This window comes from Neolamprologus brichardi, chromosome 4 (assembly GCF_056152115.1).
Source record: "Neolamprologus brichardi isolate AB-2024 chromosome 4, ASM5615211v1, whole genome shotgun sequence".
Taxonomy (NCBI): Eukaryota; Metazoa; Chordata; class Actinopteri; order Cichliformes; family Cichlidae; genus Neolamprologus; species Neolamprologus brichardi.
This window is the reverse complement of record NC_142107.1, coordinates 24,832,298-24,846,503: the sequence shown is the minus strand read 5'-3', so window position 1 is coordinate 24,846,503 and position 14,206 is coordinate 24,832,298. Positions and strand designations below refer to the sequence as shown.

At 43.1% G+C, this 14,206-nt stretch overlaps 1 protein-coding gene across 2 annotated transcripts; it reads right to left on the bottom strand.

Moving 5' to 3' along the window:
• Nucleotides 1-3,859: 3,859 nt before the first annotated feature.
• foxj1a (forkhead box J1a) lies at nt 3,860-11,110 on the bottom strand. Of its 2 annotated transcripts, XM_087840147.1 has the most exons (3): nt 9,781-11,110; nt 8,369-8,986; nt 3,860-6,837 (listed from the first exon to the last, which is right to left on the bottom strand). In XM_087840147.1, exons 2-3 carry the CDS (start codon nt 8,921-8,923, stop codon nt 6,013-6,015), a joined length of 1,380 nt encoding a protein of 459 aa, XP_087696273.1. In that variant the 5' UTR covers nt 8,924-8,986; nt 9,781-11,110; the 3' UTR covers nt 3,860-6,012. The 2 variants fall into 2 exon arrangements, with proteins under 2 accessions (XP_087696273.1, XP_087696271.1); XM_087840145.1 differs by lacking the exon at nt 9,781-11,110 and having other exon boundaries at nt 8,369-9,088.
• Between the last annotated feature and the right edge of the window lie 3,096 nt (nt 11,111-14,206).

Sequence of the window (14,206 nt, the reverse complement as noted above, 5' to 3'; positions counted from 1 at the left end):
TAATGGTTTTTGAGATATTCATGTTCAAACATGAGTTTCAGTGCGCAAAACAATGTCCTGTAAGTGGCTCAAAGGAGCATTTTTCAGAAACATATATCTAAGAAAGTATTTGATGGAGCAGGATTTGAGGTGGAGCGACTGTCCTGAAGTTGCATGGAGTCTTACCTTCACACTGTCAGTATTTTCAAACTTATGGGGAGAAAACATTTTTCATTTTTTAATTTGTGTAATTTTCATTAGTGAGACCTCATAAAGGGACCCATAGATCCTGATGCTGCTCCATGAACTCCTCCATGAACTCGCAGATGCTTCTTAAGGTGGAAATGATATTTAACAAAGAGAAAAGAGTGGAACAAGCATGCCAAAACTCTCCTTTAAGCAGGATTTAAAGCAGGACTTTTCCTAACAGCATGTTGTTAAATTGATATATTGGTACTTTTACATAAGTAAAGGATCTGAAGAATTCTTCCTGTGCCATTGCACTTTGGGGGTCTGTTCTCTGGAGCCTCACTTTGGTGAGGTAAGTGAACTTTCACAAAAACCCTGCTGCAATAAATCTGGGGCTCCATCCACACCATCCCTCCTCAGCCCTAATCAAGCCGACAGCCTCCATAGCACCAGGAACAGACCGTCACCCATCCCCGCTCCCTCCAGTCCTACATGACAATGGTACCAGCAGTTACCCCGGCAACAGGCTTTTCATTAGCTGTGTGAAAATAGATGTATTCCCCGCCGCTTCTCGTCTGTCCGCCGTTTCACATCTTGCAGATAAGCTGCAGATCCCTCATTCGGCAGTGCAGCTTGCAGGAGTGGAGACATCCTGACTGCTCACAAGAGCTGAGACTGACTAAACCTGAGCTCAGAGCACCCGGACAGTCACAGGCTGACCAGGTGCTTCGTCGTGAAATCTCACTCGAGTGTCATTGTTGTGTTGCACCGTTGTCTGCGCTGAATGTGAAGCATCCAAAAACATGTCAAGATGGCTTTTTTAAATGTCGTAATGGTGTCAGCTGCTGGTTTCAAGTCTGCTAGTTTGGGAAGGACGAGGCGGTCCGTGCTTCACCTCGTGATCCACATCCTGAGGCTTCAGGAACCGTCGGGTCTGTGAACCTGCCAATTATCATCCCTGTCAGCTGTGTCAGAACTAAATGCTTTTGATCATATTTTACAATCATACAAAACAAGAAAACAAAGGAAAATCTTCACATACAAGGAACTATTAATCTGAGGTTAATGAGGTTGATGAAAATGAGGTTTTCTAATCTCAATGATTAGAAAACCTCATTTTCTCTGAGGTGTTGGCAGGCACCCTGCTCTCTTCTGCTGAAGCCTGCTGTAAGTGGCTGCATCGTCAGCCCGGCCACATCGGGTGTTGGCGTTTAGCACTTTCAGTTTGCAGCGTTTCTTGTTGGAAGAAGCGGCGAGGGTTAGCGTTTCAGCAGGTGGCTCCTCTTACCTGCAGCCGTCAGCAGGGCTGGAGAATAATACCTGCATCAGGTTACCACAGCATCTCATCTAACCAGCCTGCTGCATTATAATTATGAGCCCTGAGATCCAGCTGGAGAGCTCCGTCCAGCAGGTAATAGCGCTGCGGGGGGCCTACACGGAGCTCTGGCTGAGGGGGGGGCAGCAGCTCCCCTTTCCAGGAAAAAGGCTGCGGGGCTGGGCATGAAGATGCAGGATCCTGCTCTTCCACAGGAGTGTTGGGTGTCCATCATGCAGAGGTGTAGCGTTACAGCACTTTATCTTTTCCCTTCATCCCTCTGCCGTCATTACCTCATCAGTGACCACAGACACGCTCGCTCACAGAGAGCCCGTCTGTTCACGACCCCGGGGGGGGGGGGGGACGCAGGCTTCTTAAATTCTACGTATTTGCATTTGATTACTGCGGCTATTCATGTGATGCTCTGAACGCGAGCCACCTAGCTAATCTGCGGCAGGGTCAGAGAGTGACGGTGTGGTCTACAGCGGGGCAGACAGGCCGTGATATATGGGGCCGTGGGACACTTGTCCCCGTTAGACCCCACACCGCCCCAATGAGGGACCAGATCTGAGCTTCATGGGGAACAAGAGTTTGACTGAGCACAGACAAAGCCCTGAAACAGAAACCCAGCCACCCCCCGCTACTATTACCCATCTACTGCCTGAACACACCGAGAGCCCCAAAAGAGACGAGCAGGAATAGAGCAGCGTAAATCTCACGCCCAGGCGCACTAAAGCAGAGGGGGGTGAGGGCCGAAACAGACAGCGAGCAGGAGAAAACAAGACATACCACGTAGCCATGAAACAGCCCCGGAGGCATGCTCACAATGACAACGTGCTGATGATTAGCAGCTCAGCACGGCGACTGTTTCAGATTACCCTGTTCGCTCATCCTGATGGTCATTTCATTCAGGTCATAAGCCAATAAATGTGGTGAAACTGCACCATAAATTAAAATACATCTTAATGAAAAGTCTCAAATTATAATATTTCATCCTGAGGGGAACAAAAAAAAGCTGCTGATGGATTTTAAATATAACAGAGGACCAAAGTCATTCAAGGTTATCCTCGGGAAGAATCGGACCCTGTAAACATAAACGCTAGATTTTAAAAATCAATTTAAACCAACTAAAATAATTTTAGTGATCTTGGAAACTACAGTAAAATAAAATTACAGCAGAAATATCTGTGGATTTGGTGTTTGTTAACTTGTTTACTGTAATCCAAATAATAAAAGCTAAAGCTGAAATAATAAATAAAATAAAATACAAACTAACAAGAAGCCGAATCCTTCAGCATCCATGAAGTAGATCGTAGAAAATAATACTCTTGGAAAATATCAAATGCGCAGAGCTTCGTGGAAAATGGCACGAAGCTTTGCATGAATCTTCATCACATCCATCCAACAGCTAAGGATGGGGTTCATCCTCAGGGAACAAACCACTACTCCTTACAGACTGATCTGTTGAGTCGATAGGACACAGCATGAGTGAAAATCTATCAGAAAATCACTCAAATGTATCCTGCAGAAACCAAGAATATCCAGACAAAACATCAGGGCTGTCCTGTTCCCATTTGAATGCCTCGACCATCACAGTCATAGACCGGCTGATGAAAAAGAAAAAGCTCTTTTATGAATATCTGTGGAAACTATCATCACAATCCATCCAGAGTGACTGTTTTAAGAGAAACACTTCCTGTTTCATAACCACCAGCCTTCGGATTCACCCTCGGGGGACTTCGAATGAGTTATGTACCAATCCAACAAGCAGGAGTTGATGTATTTTAATAAATGAGTGAAAGCTTGGTCTGGTTGTGGTCATGGCATCACCAAAATTATTTGAGTTAAAGCTCGAGTGTCACAGCAGTCCAGACGGTTAGCATGCAGGAAGTCACCCTCTCAGGACCACGAATGCCTTTCCAGACTTTACAGAATAACTGTGCTACAGATTAGCTGTTACAGTTGAGATCATTAAGATTCACCCTCTGGGGACCACGAATATCTGAACATGCCAGAGGAATCCCCACCAGAGCCGTGGAGCTGTTCTTCTTAGACGACAACCTCATGGTTGGACTAGAGAAAAGTTAAAGATTCAAAAGTCATTTTGATTGTCCTCTGGGGACCACGAATGCCTTTAAAACATTTCAGCCTTTACACTAACTTTACGTGTTACTGGATGAGTGAGAGGCTTGGAGGTTTTTGATAGAAGAGTTTATCCTCTGAGGACCGTGAACTGCCTTTTTTGGCAGTCAAACTGAAAGAGCCTTCATGACTAAAAATGAGGAAATGTGTCAAGTAGACAGGCGAGATGCAGTAAAACGTTTTTTATTGTCAAAGAAAAGTTGAAAAATAAAATAAAAACAAAAAGGTAGAAGAATACATGAGCGTTTAAACATCAGCATAGAACCAATCATGAGGTAAGATCCCATTATTGTGGTTTAAAGTGTTATTTGATTGAGAGCTAAAACACAGCTGGTTTTACTGAGAGTCCCTCGAGTGTATTCACACCTCAGAATACACAAAACAGTGAGCCTGGGCTCTCTGAAGTAAACAGCATGAATGGACTGTAACATATAACAAATATCACTGTACAATGATTGCACTTTCACACATGTTTAGAGGACAGTTACTGCAGCTCAGCAGTTAAAGACTGTCCCCGTCCTTATGCAGCGTGATTTGGTTTAGTCTGAATCCAGCTCTTTTGTTCCCGTCCAGCAGTTCCCCAACTTTATCGCACACCAACACAAAAACATTTCCTCATTGCAGTAAAACGCGCACGGCCGCCCCGTCGAGTCCCAAGTGTTGTTCTTGGCACATAGAAGGTCAGGTATTCATTTACAAGCCACCGTGGCCTCTTTAAACTGTGCATTTTAAGCTCCTAATGGTTCTTTGTTGGAGAATTTTGCCTCAGGCTGCTTTGTGTTTATTTTAACTTTTACACCGCGAAGCTGTGACGCGTCCTCTGCTGCGTTTCTTTATATCTACCGGCTACAAAGTCACAGGAAGGAAGAAAGAAAGCCGTTACTTCTACAAGCCATATACGTCAGTCTGTTTTTCTGGAAAACGTTAAGCTAACATGAATAATTTGTTAAAGTTGTGCTAGTTCATTCTGAAAATAAAGAGTTAGTACCAAAAAACCCCACGCCAAAAAAAGAAAAGAAAACTAAATGAGTAAATCACATCTACACAGAACATAATTTGGCAAAAATCTCATCATCAGTCTGTCGTTGCATTACTCCTGATTCCACTTTAACAATTAAAAAAAAGTCTTAGTTGATCAACTGTTCACTGAAAATATCTTTCAGGCAACATGATCTCCTTTTTCACAATAAAACACTTTCGTGACGTAAACAGAGACCATGTTGTGTCGTCTGTAAGGCCTGGTCACACCAGAGATCAATTTGTTCCAAAATAATTGTGCCGATTGGTGGATTCATGCTGTTAGCTGTTTATTTCTGAAAGAAAACGTGGACCTCTCTGATCAGATCGAGTGGCTTTGGTTGCTGGTGGATTGCATAAAATAAAAGTTGGGCTTTATCGCCAAAACCAACTCAATGAAAAGCCATACGGTCTCTGATTCCAGTTAGCATCGCACTTCTCACAGTTTCATTACCGCTTGGTGAGTAGCTGACGTGTGTTTGCAGTTCCATGCAAACTACTGGTGGGAGGAGCAACCCGCTAGCAACCAAAGCAAGCACAACAAGCTTGTGGTGTGGCATTGTGTTCCTATTCTAAGTAATTTCACAATATCAACTTCCAGAAACCACATGCAGCCAAATCCACACTTTTCCGTAGTGGTAAACCGAGTATAAAACATAATGAACTGGCAATGTTTTTTATGTTTATTTTGGGGGTTCTCATCTTCCTGTTACGATGGAGTGGACTAGAGACTGGCTAACTTATTAGCATTATCTGTAGGAGCTCTATGTAAGAACATAAATGTCTGAATCAGTTTGAATGGACATTAAACTAGAAATAAAGTCTACTTGCATTTAGCTCCAGCATCTTTAAACTACACCCTCCCTAACAGCTCAATGATTGGCCAACTTCTGGAAGCTTACTGAAGGGCAGCAATCAGTGCTTGTGAGGGGTAATGACCGCTGGAAATGTAGTTTCAACAAATGTTTACATCATTATGTGAAACTCGTTTAGCAGGAACACCGTCCACCCCTGGCCCCGTGTTCTCACAAACACACGAAGGGAAACATGACGCTAAAATTACCGTGCTACCTTCTGGTGTGTCCAGGCCTTCACTCTGAAAACTTTCAATTTCAAGAAAAAAAGGAAAAAACGTTCAGTGTAGTTTTTCTGTGGAATATGAACTGCTGCTGTACATCGTGGCATCATTGTTCGGTAGGCATTGAGTGTTTATTTCCAGCATTGAACCTGCGTAAAAATGTTTCTCTAAAAATACTTTAAACATCTTGAAAAGGACGGTTAAGCTTGCATGAGGATAAAAAAAGAGGATTTTATTCCCAAGTTGTGTTGAGAAGCGTTCTTAGTTTGTAAGACGACCTGGAAATTATTCCTCAAAGGAGGGTGTCCATCCTGCTGCTGGGGTCCCCACCCAATGAGTCCTCGAGCCCAAACAGCTGGTCTAAGTTGACGGTGGAGCTACAGAGGAAATCACTGCGGCCGTGATCCTCCTCCTCCTCTGGCCAGGGGTTCTCCAGGAAGGCTGTGGCAAGGAAGGTCTCCTCATCAAAGTCAGACATGTTGTTACTCCTCTCTGCCTCTGCTGAGCCTGCAGGGGCTTCAACAGGAGAAATGTGGGTTCCCCGCACTGTTAGGTCCTCCTCTTTCATGATGGGGCTCAGAGGCTCACCATCTTCCAGACTGAGCTCCCCGCTGAGGGCAGAATCCAGAAGGGCGTCCCAGTCGAAGTCCCCCTTCAGAGGTCCAATCTCCTTCTGTTCATCCATGGAGAGCAGAGGGGAGCTGGACCGACGGGGGGCTTTGGCAGCACCATTTCTAGAGCCCTGCTTCCTCTTGAGCCCACTCCTTCCCCTGACCACCGGCCAGGACCCCAGCATGGTCCCCTCAGCCAGATGGGGGTCCCAATTCTGATCAGCCCCCGTTGCCTCTTCGAACTCTTGAAGAAGCCTTTGGGACTCTGGGTTGACGCAAAGCCCGATCTGTCCTCTGGGCTGAGGCTGCATGTTCACCCTGAGTCTGTTCCGCAGGGCCGGGTTGATCTGGACGGGCGGCATTCGTCTCTTCTTGTAGGCACCGCTCAGGAGGCGCTCAGCATACTGCGGGTCAATCTTCCAGAAACCCCCCTTCCCGGGCTCGTCCTTCTGCCGCGGCACCTTGATGAAGCACTTGTTGAGCGAGAGGTTGTGTCGGATCGAGTTCTGGAAGGAGGAATGTATATTTTAAATAACAGCTCACACACTGTCTTCATTCAGCTCAGATCATCAGATTGATGTTGCTCTTATTTGTGTTCAGCACATTTGAAGCTGCAGCCTGGCTTAACAGTTAGCTTAGCTTAGCTTAGCATAATGGTAGTAACATGTTTACAAAAACTGTTTCGGTCTGTGTAGATAATTTTCCCTTCATAACCGTACAAGGGAGAATGTTTGGATAACTCTGGATTACAGTTTGCATTATTAGAGGTGTGGCCTCTGTGACTGACAGGTGTATGGTGACACTGTTTGCTAGCTGTCTGCTAGCAAACAGCTAGCAGACAGCTAGCTGTTTGCTAGCTGTCTGCTAGGCTTCTCCGCAGCTAGCTAGAGACCCTGAACTAAATCTCTGGACCATGTTTGTGCTGTTGGAGCCTTTTGGAGCATTTTTAGTTATCTAACCAATAATATGGATGCTGTGAAGTTACTGCACTAACAGACCGTCCAACAGGTCTGAGCTCCAGTTTTAGTGAGTGAAATTCTAGGACTAATTGGATGTTACTAAAAAGCCAAAAAGAATTCCTAAATGTTCATGCTAAGAATAAATGGCAGAGAAATCTCCTTTAAAGTAATACAGGTACACATGTACTATATCTGAAGTCCTTTTTTGCCTTAAGCCAGGAAATCAGGGAGCCAAGGATGTCAGGTTGGAGCTGATCCCAGTATGCTGCCTTTAGCACACCTGCTAAACCTGTGAGCTAACCTGCCCGCTCATGTTTCCTTTTATGATCCTTTAAAAATAATCTTAATTTAAAATTCTTTTATTTTCAGGCATCCTTCCATTTTTGGCTTGGGTAACAATATTTACATCTTTATTTTAACACACATGAGTTGCTATAAAGTTGCTGGTATGTAGCTTTTTAGGTTCAGATACCTTTAAGTGTCTTTTCAGCAACAGACTTTAGCTTTTTGCGGTGCAGGAAGTACAGCTAGCAGAGCATTGTAGTCAGTTATAATGTGCTGTGTATCCTTGCATTCAACCATCCAGCCCCTCTCCACTCAGGTCTAAACAGAGCGATGACCCTGTGACCTTTGTTAAATATTATCTGCCCCATGTACTGCCTTACAATAACAAAATGCTCTGAAATGTCTGAGGCTGAAACTCTGGGAGTGCAGCGAACGGCTTCATCAATCATTGATCCAACAGAATTAAAGTTTTCTGAAAAACTGCTGCTGCCTTCATGAGAAAGAATCTGCTGCGGTTACTCCTACTGAGCTGGTTTCAGGTATTATGCTGCTTAAAAAAGGAAAACAAAAAGTGCAATCCTGTTAAAGTTTGAGTGTTTTACGCCTCAGTTATTAATTACACACAAAGCCAAGTGGCAGCAGGCCCAGACCTCTGTTCTCAAACAGAATCACATCCAGCTGTGATGTGACCTGAGAGAAACTCATTTTAACACAATGAGTGCAGCAGGTGGCACATCCTGTGTCAGGTGGACTGCCTGTGTGTGTGTGTGGGGTGGGGTGGGGGGTCCGTTACCTGCCAGGTGGGGTCAGCATGGCGGTAGTAGCAGAAGTTGTCGGTGATCCATTTGTAGATGCAGGACAGCGTGATCTTGCTCTTCTTGCTGGCCTGCATGGCCATGCAGATGAGGGTGGCGTAGGAATACGGTGGCTTGATGTGCGCATTGGTTTTGTAGTCCACGTCGTCCGGACAGTGTCCGTGCGCCACGATGCCGGGCAGTGGCTGCATCCTGCTGTAGGCCGCCGCCGTAGGCTTCCCCGGGGTCAGCGGCATCCCGATGGAGGCCGGGTCCCCGGCCAGGGGGGAGGCTGGCGCGTCAGAGCCCAGCTGCTGGTGGCCGAACAGGTGGTGCTGGTGGTGCGTGTGATGCGGCACGTTGGTGCCGAGGATGGAGAACTCCTGCAGCCACTGCAGGCTGGTCAGGCTGTCGTCCAGGCTGACGGAGCAGCTGCTGCTGTCGGTGCCGCTGACTCCGTCCCGCTCCTCAGCCTGAGCCGCCGCAGTCACCACCTCCTCCTCCAGACCCACGGAGCCTTCGGCCCACGGGTCGGCACAGCTCAGGGACAGCATGGCTCTCTCCTCTGTGTCAGCTACGTCTCCTCCTCCTCCTCCCTCTGTTACCTCCTGACAGGACTGTAAATACACACCCGACACTTCAGCGAAGGCCAGAACAATGACCCGAGAACAGCTCTGTGTGCGCGCAAAGGGACACGCACTCAATCCACATCCACGCATTCATGCCCGACACCCACTCAAAGCAACAGCTCAGCGTTACGTCACTCTGACACCACAACATCTTTCTTCAGGATGTGGACAAACTTTTTCTCACACACACACACACACACACACACACACACACACACACACACACACACACACACAAACATGCACACACACACACAAACATGCACACACACAAACACACTCAAACATGCACACACACACACAAACATGCACACACACAAACACACTCAAACATGCACACACACACTCAAACACACACACACACAAACACACTCAAACATGCACACACACACACAAACATGCACACACACACTCAAACACACACACACACACGCACGCACACACACACACACACACTCAAACATGCACACACACACACGCACACACACACACACACTCAAACATGCACACACAAACACGCACACACACACTCGCGCTCGCGCTCGCGCACGCACGGGTCTCAGTTGTCGCTGTTTTAATAAAGTTTGGATTTTTTCCGCTTTCTGGACTTTTATACGTTTTTACGCGCAGTAAAATCCGCAGATTTGCGCTTCTTGTACTCCGATCGATCAAACTCTTGAAAGACTTTTGAACAGTTCTTGTGTGATTTCTACATTTCTGTACTAATTTGCTTGCTGAGAGAAAGACGATAAATGACCTTCGGAATAAAGATCCAGACTCACCTTTGAGCTGCGCCCGTTGAATCCAGACTGATGGAGGCCGAGTGTGAGTCTGCGCACCTGCTGCTCCACACGGAGACCTGGGGAGGAGTCCTGCTTCTCCTGCTCGGCGGAGGTTTGTGGCGGCTGTCAGCGCGCTGCGGGCTCCAGTTTAATACCTGCTGCAGGAGGTTTGACCGGCAACCATAGAAACGCTACACCCCCTGTAAACAGCTCCGCGCGTCTTCATTGGCCTCCCCGTTTCTATGGCGCTTCATTTTTAATCACGCTCAAGTCAACTGTGGCCGCGGGTTCTCAATCTGAGGCCCGGGGCCGCTCTGGGGGACCTGCTGGGACTTTTACTGCAGGATTATTGCAGTTTTATTAAAAGCAAACTCCGCGTGACTTTTTCTTTCTTTAAAAAGCGAATGAATGCAAAAACATATTAAATCAGGATGGAAGCTCAGGTCCTGCTGCTCCACGATGCACCATCCACCCACACATCCATCATTTCTATCATATTTAATACCGCACTTATTACTCCTCTGCATTCAGGACAGATTAAGACTCCATATTATTAAGTCTTCCAAAAAGCTTTCAAAAAGTAAAACCAGATTTTCTGTTGTCCTGCTGCTCTGAACAGTCCGAGCATGTGGAGCTTCATAAGGGATAAACTATTTGACTGACTTTAATTTCTTTGAGATGAAGATTTTACATTTAAAACATGAAAATAAAGTCTTTTAAAACTATACAGAAGACCCGATTATTGAAAATAAAAATCTTTCCTCTGTAAACGTTTCAACTGCCGATGAAACTTTTTACACTCAAACAACAGATTTAAATCAAGAAAAATCTTTTTTCTCGTCATGATCTGGAACTTTCATAAAATATTTCCCCAATAAATCTCTAAATTTGTCAAAATAAAGAAACAACAATAACAAAAAAATTCTAAAACCCTGAAAGTAAATTTTGTGTGTTAATCAATCAAGCAAAACTTTATTTATATACACTTTTTATACAATAAAGCTGTAACTCATAGTGCGCACACACATTCACACACATACACTACACTCATGTAGTATCACAGCAGGACTGTCTTTGGAAACACTGAGATACAAAATAATAACTAACAGTGAAACATAAAGGGAACTAAGGTGAAAGAATAAAGACATTATATAATGAAAGCAGAGTTTTAACATTTAAACAAACAATACAATGAAAATATCACAATAAATTAATAGAAGGTGAATTAAAATTTTGAAAAAGAGTAAAAAAATTAAAAAGGATCTAAACAGTCTGAGCAGCCCTCGGGTCATCAGGTGGACTCTTCCATAACACGGAGCTTATTAACTCCATAATAATGCCATGTTACTTCTATAATAACTCTATGTTAACTCTATGATTCCTCTATGATAACTCTATAATAACTCTATGATAACTCTATAATAACTCTATGTTAACTCTATAATAACTCTATGATAACTCTATGATTCCTCTATGATAACTCTATAATAACTCTATGATAACTCTATAATAACTCTATGTTAACTCTATGATAACTCTATGTTAACTCTATGATAACTCTATAATAACTCTATGATAACTCTATAATAACTCTATGATAACTCTATAATAACTCTATGTTAACTCTATGATAACTCTATGTTAACTCTATGATAACTCTATAATAACTCTATGATAACTCTATAATAACTCTATGATAACTCTATAATAACTCTATGATAACTCTATGTTAACTCTATGATAACTCTATAATAACTCTATGATAACTGTATAATAACTCTATGATAACTCTATAATAACTCTATGTTAACTCTATAATAACTCTATGATAACTCTATGATTCCTCTATGATAACTCTATAATAACTCTATGATAACTCTATGATTCCTCTATAATAACTCTATAATAACTCTATGATAACTCTATAATAACTCTATGTTAACTCTATGATAACTCTATGTTAACTCTATGATAACTCTATAATAACTCTATGATAACTCTATAATAACTCTATGTTAACTCTATGATAACTCTATGATAACTCTATAATAACTCTATGATAACTCTATAATAACTCTATGATAACTCTATAATAACTCTATGATAACTCTATGATTCCTCTATAATAACTCTATAATAACTCTATGATAACTCTATAATAACTCTATGTTAACTCTATAATAACTCTATGATAACTCTATAATAACTCTATGATAACTCTATGATTCCTCTATAATAACTCTATAATAACTCTATGATAACTCTATAATAACTCTATGATAACTCTATGATTCCTCTATAATAACTCTATGATAACTCTATAATAACTCTATGATAACTCTATAATAACTCTATGATAACTCTATAATAACTCTATGATAACTCTATGATTCCTCTATAATAACTCTATAATAACTCTATGATAACTCTATAATAACTCTATGTTAACTCTATAATAACTCTATGATAACTCTATAATAACTCTATAATAACTCTATGTTAACTCTATAATAACTCTATGATAACTCTATAATAACTCTATAATAACTCTATGATAACTCTATGATTCCTCTATAATAACTCTATAATAACTCTATGATAACTCTATAATAACTCTATGTTAACTCTATAATAACTCTATGATAACTCTATAATAACTCTATAATAACTCTATGTTAACTCTATAATAACTCCCCACAAATCTTCTGAAAACTGTTGAGAGTTCATTTGAGACGCGACCAAAAGGAGAAAATATTAAAAAGTGTTTGTTTGGTTTTGACGAGGGAACATTTGATCGTCTTCAATAACAGAAACAGTTTGTGGAGAAAAAGGACCCGCTGTTCAAAGTGCCCACCTCCCTCCACCTAAAACACTTCCACAGGATACACCTGTGCGTCCTCACTGATAGCTCCTCCTGCAGACTCCTCCCTCCTCTGTCCTCCTCAGCACAGCTGTCTCCAGGTCACAGAGGAGGAGAAGCCTCCCCAGGTCTCTGGTGGAGGAACCAAAGGAGGGGTTATAAAATGAGAACAGGGTCAGTCTTCATATTTAGGGTGAGTGATTCGTGTTTCTGTTTTTGTCCTCACCGGCTCGTCTCTTTGGATTTCCTTGTCCTTTTGTTTTTGTTGCGCTCTGAACTTCGTGGTTTGTTTGTCTTTGCTTGCATCGCCTCTGTCTGCATGGTCACATGTTACAAGAATACTGGAGTCTCTCCCTCACATAACGACTCCTCACCCCTGGGTCTGACCTCAGAGGCCTGGACTGAGAATCAGGCATCAGCCACAGGAGACGTTTTACTGCAAAACGAGGTTTTTGTCTGATTCTGAGAGTATTCGAGTACTTTAATACGGTTACTTCTTGTGCCTGACTGGGCTTGCTTGTTTGTCTGCACAATAAATTTAACATACGAGACAAACCAAAAGCTGGACCGAGCGTCTGGACTGATGCAGGCGGAGGCGTGTGTGAAGGAATGTACTTTTGTCCATAAGGCAGAAAAGGAGAGAAAGGCGAAACAAAGAGCTCGGTGCCCCTGAATGTTCTGTTAGTGTGGCTGACTGGTTTCCTGAGGCCCCTCACAAAACTGTAAAGCTATAAAAAGGCTTCATCTCCTCAAAGCTGGTCTCAACTGATCTGCACAGGCTGCTGACAGCTGCAGGCTGAGTCAGAGAAACAGAGCTTCACCTGCTCACAAACCTCTTCAGGTGTGAGGGGAGGAAGTGGAGCTTCAAAATAAAAGCTGAATTGTGGACCTCCTCTAGAGAGAAATGATGTTTTCATTCAGGACACAGATATTTCGATTGATGCGTGAGTAATGCTAACATCAGGGAGTAAATGGATTAACTTTAAACCTTAATATACTTACATGGATGAGTTTTATTAGAATACAGTTGTTATTTGGCGTGAAAGTCAAAAATGAGCGATGCTCACATTTTACTTTGATTTTATGCCTGTAGTCCTGTCTCTGCCCCAGCTCTCTGCTTTGTTAGCGTTCTTCACCTGTTCTCATACAGAGGTCAGAGGTCAAAGAGGGACCAGTGAAGCAGACTAACGTTAAAGAACAGAGGAGCAGGGAGAGGCGATCTGGACTCAGAGCGACTACAGAAATCTGTCATTAAACTTCACAGACTGGCTGATGAGCCCTTGGACACTTGGATTACTGCCATAAACACATAAACACGTTTTCATCTGAAGAAAAAAAGCAGAAAAAACACAATAAAGACTAAATCCTGACTGTAGGGACACTGAAATGGAAACAAGAAGGTGAAAAACTGAGAAAAACAGCTGCAGAGACTCGAAACATCGTCCACAGTGACAAATGCTGTGAAACAAAGAGGAGACAGAAAACACACAAAGATGTAAAACAGCAAAGAAAAGACCAGATAAATACAACACGAGGCAAAATGTGCACAAATACATGCAAAAACAC

What these genes read in the sequence shown, in the direction of transcription:
- foxj1a (XM_087840145.1), bottom strand. Translation starts at nt 9,088, where the DNA reads ATGCGTGGATGTGGATTGAGTGCGTGTCCCTTTGCGCGCACACAGAGC. An exon ending in ATGCTGACCCCACCTGGCAG is followed by an intron (nt 6,838 to 8,368) that starts GTAACGGACCCC and finishes TCCTCCTTCCAG; the next exon opens with AACTCGATCCGACACAACCT.